The sequence below is a fragment of the Ananas comosus genome, linkage group 16 (genome assembly GCF_001540865.1).
Source record: "Ananas comosus cultivar F153 linkage group 16, ASM154086v1, whole genome shotgun sequence".
NCBI lineage: Eukaryota > Viridiplantae > Streptophyta > Magnoliopsida > Poales > Bromeliaceae > Ananas > Ananas comosus.
In genome coordinates this window covers 1-11,161 of record NC_033636.1, presented here as the reverse complement: position 1 = coordinate 11,161, position 11,161 = coordinate 1, and the positions used below count along the sequence as shown (strand labels likewise).

At 36.1% G+C, this 11,161-nt stretch overlaps 1 protein-coding gene across 1 annotated transcript in view; it reads left to right on the top strand.

The window, feature by feature from the left end:
- LOC109722225 (receptor-like protein 12) overlaps window positions 1–10,232 on the top strand; it is a gene marked incomplete at its 3' end in the record, with an annotated part of 13,953 nt that extends 3,721 nt beyond the window's left edge. Inside the window, exons 6-9 of the mRNA XM_020250174.1 lie at window positions 3,940–4,086; window positions 4,177–6,461; window positions 9,755–9,854; window positions 10,090–10,232. Of these exons, the coding sequence (XP_020105763.1) occupies window positions 3,940–4,086; window positions 4,177–6,461; window positions 9,755–9,854; window positions 10,090–10,232 (2,675 nt within the window). The remainder of the gene's footprint in view (window positions 1–3,939; window positions 4,087–4,176; window positions 6,462–9,754; window positions 9,855–10,089) is intronic.

Genomic DNA, 11,161 nt, shown 5'->3' with positions numbered 1-11,161 from the left:
GGCCGGCTCCCAGCGTAGCAGCGGCGAGAACAGCGGCGAGCGCAGCGGCGGCCAGAGCAGCGGCGAGCGCAGCAGCGGCGGCGAGAGCAGCGGCGAGCGCAGCAGCAGCAGGAGGCGGCGGGAGCGGCCGCGGCCCTCGTTCCCGGCGCCGCCGCCTAGGGTAGAGGAGCGGGCTCAGCAGAGGTTTTACCCTTTCTACTTGTCATTTTTAATAGCCCCGAAAACCCTCCAACCCTAACACGCGCCAGGTGCTCCGATAAAGTCGGAGCACCTGGCGCACTCCCCTCCAGGTGTGAGGTGTCACCTGGAGGGAGAGTATATATATAAAGTCCGCGACGGCGATCGCCGATTTTTTGGGCGAATTGTTCGCGAATCGCGATTAATTCGCGAATAATAATTTTTGACGAAAAAATCGCGTTTTTTTTCAACCTTTTGGGAAAAATACGAAATTCGCCGTTTAATTCGTGTTTAAAAAAATACGCGTATAATTCGCGTATTAATCGCGAATTAACTAACTATGGTTCAATTCAACAATTAGAATTGTCAATTCTTATGCAATCTATTCAGATTAAAAAAAAAATTAAAATTAAACTAAAAAAAAGCGGATAGAAAATAAATATATGAAATGGAGGAAGGAAAAAAATAGATAAATTGTGATTAATTTGGTGACGATTCTTAGAGAAAAATAAAGAGGATATTTTATATATATATATATATATATATAGAGAGAGAGAGAGAGAGAGCGAGAGAGAGAGAGAGAGAGAGAGATTCTCTTGTTGACTAACGTCTTTCTTGTGTTTTCTTTATAACCTTAGTAGGATTGAAGAAGCTAAAGGTGCTTGATCTTAGTATAAACCAATTTACAGGAGAGATCCCGACGTCTTTGGGATATCTGACATATCTCAGAGTTTTGAATTTGGGTCAGCATGAATTAAATGCGTCACTTTCTTTGAAAGATATGGTTTTCATACCTCATTCAAAATTACCAGCCTTTTTTTAAGATTATACGATAGAATATTTATATCTTATTATCATGTATGGTTCTCCAAAATTTTTTATGCTGGAGTTCAATTCAACAATTACAATTGTGCATTCTTATACAGTCTATTCAGATAAAAAAATTTAAAATTAAATTTTTAAAAAAAAGAGGAAAGAAAATAAACATAAAATAGAGGAAGAAAAGAAAATAAATTGTGATTAATTTAATGATGACTTTCTTAAGTGATTGAGGAAAGAGATAAAGAAATATAGTGTTGCCTTGTTTTGAAATTTTTTGAATTATTTTTCAAAGTGAAGAGATCCTAAGATCATTATAGGGTCCATTTGACCTAAATTCCGGAATAGTGATTTCTGCAGAATTGATTTTACTTAAGAGAATTAATTTTGGTTAAAAGATGTAAAGCATTTAGCTGAGTTTAGATGAAAAACGATTTTATTGAAGTAATTTTGTAAAGCTGTTTCTCAAAAAAATTTTGCTGTTTGCAAATAATAATTCTTTTACTGAATTTTATTTTTAAATAACTTAAATTTAAATTTAAATTTAAGATTTTAAATTTTAAATTTGTACAAAAATTTAAAATTTGATATTTTCAAATATAAATGAAATGAAATAATAACTATTTGTCTTGTATGGCCGTCTTTGTGATAGGCTTGATCCCATTCGGCTTAAATAGAATGGCCGTCTTTGTGATAGTCTTGCTTCGAGTTTGCTTCCACTGAATTGTCGTCGTTGTAATTGGCTTGATCCGATTCAGCTTAAAACAAGTTGTCATCTTCATGATAGGCTTAATTTGGGTTCGGTTAACCCAAAATCGCCGTCTTCGTGATAGAGACGATTCAAACCAAATTGCCGCGTGTTAAATTTGATTTAGATTTGTAGTTATCTAAATTGAGGATAAATCCTAGTCTCATTACGATAAGATATAATTTAGACTAGTTTAGCTTATATAGATTATAAGTAAGAGGCTAATTCTAATTGAATTAGAATTAGATTTGTGTTTAGAAGTTTAGTTGGACTAAAATTATATAATTAGACTCTAGTTTGGAGATGTGTATTATATACTGCGGCCAAGTTAATGAAGCCGGTGCGACTAATTAAAAGCCATGCACTAATTAAGTCTAAGTTGCTCGGTGGCCTAAGTTGCTGGGTGGTCCGGACGGCCAAGAGGATTTCTATTGTTGCTCTCAGATCCAATCCCATTGTAAGGACGTGCTTCATTGGAGATGCTCTAGGCATGCGCGCGTCTTATATATTTTATTCTTTGGGGGCTCTTATTTTTGAGAGATTCAATCTTTGTACTCCGCGTTTTGGTATTAATAGAGTTTTTGCTCCGTCTTTGCTCGTGAATGTAGGCCGTTGGTCGAACCACGTAAATTTTGGTACACTTTTTCTTTTTCTTTTTTTTTTTCCTGCATTAGTATTTTCTTTGGCTCTTATTTTCGCCGTTCCGATTTTTAACACCGCCTTTGTGATAGATTTGGTTTGGGTCAAGTTAAACCAAAATGGTCGTCTCTAGGATAGGTGTAACATCCTAATAGTCTCATATCGGATGAAAACTGATCGAGAATATAAAAGACCACGCACTCTAGTAATAATAACTAGATTTAAACACTTTAGGCCAATGGTTTGGACCCAACAAGTTATTATTACTAGTTGAACTGGTTGATACAGTTGGTATTAGTTAAAAGTGTGAGAGCTAAGTGCTATATGGATCAAAGCTCAATACTATGGGTTTGATGGAAAGCACCTCTTTAACGCACAAGAGTTACCTCTAGAATCTCACCTCCTTAACACGATCTCACCTCTTTAACCCGCAAAAGTCACCTCTAGAATCTCACCTCTTTAACCCGCAAGAGCCACCTTTAGAATCTCATATCATATAATAATTCTTTTCTATGGAAAAGGGGTTCTGATTGGGAATACAAGAGGCTGGGTATCTTAATAATAATAACTGGATTTAAGCATTTTGGGCCAGTTGTTTAAAGCCAACAAGTTATTATTACTAGTGGGTCTGGTCGTTATAATAGGCACGGTTCAAACTAAATCTCCGTATTCGTGTTAGCTTGATTTGGGCTCGATTAAATCAAAATCGGCATTTTCGTGGTAGGCACAGCTCAATCCAAATTGCCTTCTTTATGATGTGTTTGATTTGTGTTCGATTAAACCAAAATCATCGTCTTTGTGATAGGTGCATTCTGTCTTGCGCAAGCCTTTAATCACAACTTGACGTGCACTAAGATTTGACATAATGTTGGCTTCTTAATTAAATATAGGAAAAAAAATCATATTACTTAGCCAAAAGGGCTAATGGACTTAACATAGGTTCTAACCCAAGTCGTACCAAATCAACTGCTTAAATGGTTGGGATTTAACAAAACCCAGCATAAGCATAAAGTCAAGGGGGCCACTTTAGACGGAAAGGAGTTAACGACTATCACGACTTCTTGGTGGGTTATCTGGTTGGAGCGGAATAAAAGAATTTTCAGTAGAAAGAAGCTCACCTTAAGATAGATGTTGGTGGAGATATGCTCTTGTAGGAACCTTTGGGACTCTCATTGCATTTTTTTTGTTTTTAGTCCTAGTTGTTTCATTTTGTAGCTTAATTCATCTTCTGATTGATTGAAACGTTAGCATACCACTTTTCTCTCTAAAAAAAAAAGGATAGAATATAAATAAGTTAGAGCCGAGCCTTAGTCTAGCTGGCTTGGACACGAACTTAAATTGAACTAAACCCAAGTCAACAGCGGGTCATGCTAATGATGGATAAAAAATAAACTACATCCGAGTTGGTGAATCAAACCCAAGACGGTGAATCACACCCAACCGAACCTAAGACAAGTGAACTTAAACAATGGCGGCAACAGAAAGATATGCACTATTAAAATTGTAATCAATACTCTCTTTTCATAATTTATGCCTTTCTTGTGTCTTCTTTCCAGCCTTAGTAGGATTAAAGGAGCTAAAGGTGCTTGATCTTAGTGGAAACAATTTTATAGGAGAGATTCCAACGTCTTTGGGGTATCTGATGTCTCTCGAAGTTTTGGACTTGAGTCAAAATTATTTAAATGGGTCACTTTCTTTAAAAGGTATGGTTTCTATATAGCCATTTCAAAATTACTAGATGCCTCTTTTAAGGATTATGTGATAAAAAATGTATATTTTATTATCATGTACAGTTCTCCGAGATCTACAGAACTTGCGAGAGTTGCGCCTTGGATATAATCAGTTCTGTGGGACTCTTCCTCCAACTCTCGCAAACATGACATCCCTTCAGCATATTGATCTTTCGCATAACTTCTTTGAAGGAACAATATCGAAGCATCTCTTCAGAGGGCTTGTCTCACTTCAATATCTAGACCTTTCATACAACTACCTTCATGGGAAATTTCCACTGCACTCTTTCGCCAACATGTCAAAGCTTGAAGGAATCATACTCTCAAACAACACGAGACTAGAGGTGCATATTAATACTTGGAGTTCAATTCAACAATTACAATTGCGAATTCTTATGCTGTCAAGCTGTAAGCTGGATGAGAACGCCATTCGCACCCCTATGTTTCTCTGCTCTCGACATCACCTCGAAGTACTTGACCTCTCCTACAACAACTTAACGGGGAACATCCCGACTTGCCTGCTCAACAATAACACCAAAATGGAATACTTGAACTTAGGAAATAACTTGTTAACAGGACCAATTCATCTTCCTAGTCATCACATAGAAAGTATGAACGCAATCGATATCTCCATGAATCAGCTCGGCGGTTCGATTCCTTGTAACATTAGTATGGTCTTTCCTAATTTGAAGGCGCTTAACTTCTCATCCAATCATTTAATTGAAAGCATCCCTTCATCATTAGTCAACATGACAAAGTTGGTGGTCCTAGATCTTTCGGACAATCATCTCACTGGTGAAGTACCAGCTCACCTAATGAGTAGTAATACCCAGTTAGCCATCTTGAAGCTTTCCAATAACAATTTGTATGGGAAAATTCATAATCTAAATTCTGCAGGTTATTTTGTAAGCATTTACTTGGATGGTAACATGCTATCAGGAACATTACCAAACAACATCTCAAGAGATATACGTTTATTGGATGTCCATGACAATAACCTAGATGGTTCAATTCCACAAAGCTTATGCAATCTGGTGAGTCTCACCATATTGGATCTCTCCTACAACAATTACTCTGGTTCTTTACCTCTTTGCTTCCCTCCAAGCATAATTTATCTCAATTTGTCAAACAATGCTTTGACTGGAAAAGTTCCAAGTGTTCTTTTTAATCTCTCGCAACTTGAAGCACTAGACATTAGTAAAAATTACTTGGATGGTAACATGCTATCAGGAACAATACCAAACAACATCCCAGGAGAATTAAGTTTATTGGATGTTCATGACAATAACCTAGATGGTTCAATTCCAGAAACCATTTTGAAGGCATCGTTTTTGACATTTCTTAGTCTCAGAGGAAATCATTTCCATGGACAAATTCCACAAAGCTTATGCAATCTAACGTGGCTCCTGCTATTGGATCTCTCCTACAACAATTTCTCTGGTTCTTTACCTCTTTGCTTCCCTCCAAGCATCATTTATCTCAATTTGGCTAACAATGCTTTGACTGGAAAAGTTCCAAGTGTTCTTTTTAATCTCTCGCAACTTGAAGCACTAGACATTAGCAAAAATTACTTTTCAGGTCTAATTCCAACGCAAATAAGAAGTAAGCTTGCAATGAAGATTCTTATTCTGAGAGAAAATTCTTTCAAAGGGTTGGTTCCTATTCAATTGTGTAACTTACAAGATTTGCACGTATTAGACCTATCACACAACAACTTTTCTGGATCAATACCATCTTGCCTTGGTACAATGGCATTCAGAATCATTGAATCATATTCCTCTCAACTGTCGGATCTATGGACCGTTGATGGTGGTTCCTATGAATGGATAGCTGCTGACTCTTCAGATTTGCCTATTATGTTATCGCACAATATTTCGGAGGAAATACAAGGGGAAAAATTTAGTACCAAAGGCAATATGTACGTATATAGAGGGGTTGATTTGGCTTTTATGACCTTAATTGATATATCAGCAAACAAGTTAACAGGAAAAATTCCACCTGAAGTTGGAAATCTTAGTGGACTTAAATCTCTAAATTTATCCTACAACCAACTTACGGGTCCAATCCCTGCAGCCCTATCAAATTTATCTCAGATTGAGAGCCTTGACATATCCAACAACAGATTAAGTGGTGGCATTCCTTGGCAATTAGACCAATTGAAGTTCTTGGAGGTGTTCTCTATAGCCCAAAACAATTTATCTGGATGCATACCGAGTTTTCGAGATCAATTTGCCACATTTGGTAAGGCTACTTATGAAGGCAATGTTGGCCTACACGGACCGCCATTAGACGGAACATGTACTACTTCATCAAACACAACAACATCATCTGAAGAAGAAGATAAAGAGGTTACTTGTATTGACAGAATCATCTTCTATGCAATATCTACAGCTGCATATATAGGAGGTTTTTGGGTTTCAATAGCTTTCTTGTTTTGCACTCGCTGCGGACGGAGAGTGCGCATTAGACTGGATAGTTATGTTGATTTCTTGTATGGAGAAGTTTCAATGGTTGTGCATAAATTAGTTTCTATGAATTGAGGTGGCAACAGAAATAAGGAAAACCATGTGTAATAAAACATAAAACTTTCTCATTATATATAGTGAGAACTTCTCTTGTTTCCTACACCATTATTTTGACATTTTAAGTATATATATACTGCTAACTTGTTTTATGTGTTGGANCTTATTGACCTTATAAACTAGGTACGTAATGCTATATAATACTATATATTTCTTGATTTGAGTGTTGATCCCTATTTTCCTTCGTGTGTCAAAACAAAATGTCTCCATAATTAAATATCTATTAACTAATCCTACTGTACCTTTCGGAGAACAAAGTTGACAAATTAACAAAAGTTGAGATAGTACACTACGGATAGTATATGAATAGTGATTATTATCAACTTTTCCATCCTTAAATTATTACTATTCCACGAAACCCCGATTAAATCCTATATATCCAATGCTCGAAAAGTTAGTAGTAACTACTATTCTCATACTATCAATAGTATTCTAGCTACACAAGATTAACAATATATTACTATGAAATATTCTATTCTGACAAATAGTTCTACAAACTTTCGACAAACACGTCAATTTGAATGATTGGATTATATTATCAACTTTATAATTTTTCAACTATCTGCCACAAACTCATCAATTTATATAATTGGATTATATTATCAACTTTATGATTTTAAACAATCTGCCAGTATATAACACTTAACTCTTATAGTCGCAACTAGTATTTAGCTTTGGTACTAAATATAATGATTAACTCATTAATACTAATAATTTATTAGGCTCAAATCATCAACCTAAAATGCTTAGGTCTAATCATTAGTGCTATAATCGATCCATGATCCTTATATTTTCAATTCATAATTTTTTTTTTCGATCTAATATGGACTATTAAAGCGTTAGAAATTAATTTAAAGGGGATGGTAATAAATACTTGAATAATTGGGCGGAATCTGTACCAGAATAGTGATAAGCACATATTCAACTACATCTAGTAACTTTATTAATAAATTGCACTAAAGTCACCTTCTACCTCATAGCAAAACAAAATTCAAAAAAAAAAAAAAAAAATCTATTCTCCAGTAAATGTGACCTCTGACCTTGTTTCCATAAGATGACACCCCTCAAAAGAGACCCTAAAAAGAAAGCTTTTGCAGGACCCTTCAAAACTGAGGCCATTGCAAATTTTATGGCCTTACATGAATATGTAGGGCTTTGCTTACTGATCCTTTTGGATATGCTCCAACCATAAATTTGAATTAAAGAAAAGAAAATTAAATAAGAGAAGCGCAAAGAAAATGAACAAAATGTTGGTGACACAACCAATTAAGTTTAAAATGTAGAGAACAACATTTCAAAATATTTTATATTTAACAGCTAGAATGAAAGCAAAGGTCCCTTCAAATTTGATACCTCATATAGATCTCTCTCCTGCAGCTATTATTCTATTCTTTAAAAATTAGATTTGAAAGGTGACCTGTAGAATGATTCTAAAAGCCCACAAAAAATGCCAACAATAAATGCTAAAAGTGTCTCAAATATACAATATTCTTGAAGGGAAAATATATGGAAACTAAGATCAGAAGCGAGTTTAAACTTTCCATGTAAAAATTCACAAGAATAATGTAAATTTCAATGGAAACAACTAAACAAATTAAAACTAGAAGACTACAGCGGAGCGTGATACGCATTCAGCCAAGCACAACATATCCAATAAAATTTCAAGTAATCAAGAAAAATAAATAAATTTTGAACGAACACTATAACATACTTTACAAACATTTACAACAACAAAACAACCTACGTCTAAAAGAATTTGAACAAAAAGAATTACTTTATTGCTTTTGGACTTCACTCCGCACAAACGAAAACATACCAATGCTTCTGCTCCAATAACACTATCCACCCAGTTAAAAAATACCAAAAAAAATAAAAAAAAAAAAGAAGAAAAGAGAGAGAGAGAGGGAATGATAGCCTAAGCAACTATCTCTTTTCCGGGGGATCCATCTGTGAAGAAAATGACTCCCTTTCAATTTGCGAAGGGAGGTGAATTAATGTTGTTTGTGTATAAAGAATGAATACATAAGAATACAAACATCATTCTGCTACCATCCCAAAAATCGAGAAACCCGATCGGAAAGGTTAGCTATCACAAACCCAGCAAATACCTATAGCACAACAAAGATATAAACCATGAGTGAGAAATACTGTTTAAATATGCATACCTTGACAATCCGAAAGTCAAAAAAAAAAAAAAAAAACACTAGGGTTCAATAAAAATGTCGATGCCACTTGTTTGAATAGTTCAAGTGAATTCATAAGCACTACATACTGAAGTATCAAATAGAATAAAGAGGAAAAGGATGACAGAAATATAGGCCAACAAATTTAAATTACTAGTCATTAGGCAAAGTTCCGCATNTTCAATAAAAATGTCGATGCCACTTGTTTGAATACTTCAAGTGAATTCATAAGCACTACATACTGAAGTATCAAATAGAATAAAGAGGAAAAGGATGACAGAAATATAGGCCAACAAATTTAAATTACTAGTCATTAGGCAAAGTTCCGCATTTGCTAAGAATAACTTGATAAACATATGCATGCTGATTCTACTTCTGTTAGTTCTACTTATAATTTAGGCTAAATTACAGAAAACTTCTGTGTCAATATCCGTTTTTTTATTTTTTCCTCTGTTATTAAAAAACCTACACTTCGCACCCTTAAAAAATAAAAAATGTTCACATAAGGGTACGGTGTGACAAATGACCAAATTGCTCTCCTCTTCTTCGTCTTCTTCCCAATCATGCTCATCCCGCACCCTCGCTCGTGTCTCCCTCGACCAAGGCACGGACAGAGGAGTGCACGAGCGCGAGGGCAGGACGAGGGCGAGGCGGCGGAGTAGAGCGAAGCGGAGGCGACTGTTGGCTTAAATGGGCCAATATCCTGCCCTATGGCGGGAGGCTATGTTGGGCCGAGTCATGTTCGAAATGGCGTGAGGCTGGGTGGGCCGAGTCATATTCGAAGTGGCGTGAGGCTGGTTAGGCCGAGTCACAATGGAGACTCGTGGGGCGCTGTATCTGTATGCTTTAAGTGAATTGATTGCGTATTTTTAATAGCTCGAGCTTTTGGGATTAATGGTGAGCGCCAACGATCTCACAAGTTATATCAAAGCCAGAGGTCACGGATTCGATTCTCGCATGTTGCAAATGTGTGCAGGTACTAAATGGGGGATTGTTGGCTTAAATGGGCCAGCATCCTGTCCTGTGGCGGGAGGTCATGTTGGGCCGAGTCATATTCGAAATGGTGTAAGGCTGAGTGGGCCGAGTCATATTCGAAATGGCGTGAGGCTAATTGGGCCAAGTTACAATCAAGACCCGTGGGGCGTTGTATCTGTATATGTTAAGTGAATAGGTTGTGTATTTCTAACAGCTTGAGCTTTTGGGATTAACAGTTAGCGCCAACGATCTCACAGCAATGCGGCCGAGGATGTCGGTGAGGAAGGAGGAAAATGAGGATTTTAGTGCCGTAACATGTTTCCATGATGTTGAGCTGCTGTCATCGTACGGGCAGCAAGTTATTATGCTGACATTCAATGTATGCCTTTCTTTTTTCTATTACAATCCATTTGGCTTGTTCTTAAATGTGCCTTTTATCTGATCCTTTGGACTCAATTGACAATACTGGTTGCTAATTTCAAAGAAATTTCCGAAAGCCAATACAAGATTTCATTAGATTGAGGGTTACCATTTAGGGAAACACAAATCCCTTCAAAAAAAGTAGGTCTCAATTTCATGAAAACCTTTTAAAAGATTAATTTCGTCAAATTAGAAAATGAAAGTTCAAAAATTGGGAAATCAAAATATGCCCCAAAATTAATGCTCCATTTCATCTAGTTCAGATCGTCCAAATGAAACTCGCGTTAAAAGATAAATAGTTGGGACAGAAACTGTAAACATATTATTAGAACATTTGAAAAGAAAAAAAAAAAAAAAAAAAAAAGGTTTTCAAGCAGTCTGCCAACAAAGGGGTAGTACGGTACCACACTAATACCCTGTCAGACCATGAAGCATCACATATTTACAAGAGTTAACAAAAGATTTTGAAATAGCAGTTTGCCGGATACGGGTATTCCGCATCGATTGTCGAATTTCGGCATTTTCTAGTTTACCGGATTTTGAAATAGCAATTTGTCGAATTTCGAAATCTTTCAATTTGCTGGATGCGAGTTTCTGCATTGATATTTGCAGGATATAGGGATCCAAACACTGGCATGGCCAGCCTCCCTCTCTATACCGAATGCGTTTCTAATTGCCTCTTTTATTTGAATGTAAAGTTTGCTATTTCCCGCCACCGGGGCTAAAATTTTATTCCTAAAAACTTCATATACCCTAAATTATATTTGTTGATCATTAATTTGAACATCCTAAGATCGAAAATAAGACTATAGTATCGGAGCCCCGGTACAATAGATAGTATAGTAGCCTAATTCTATATATATATATATATATATATATATATATATA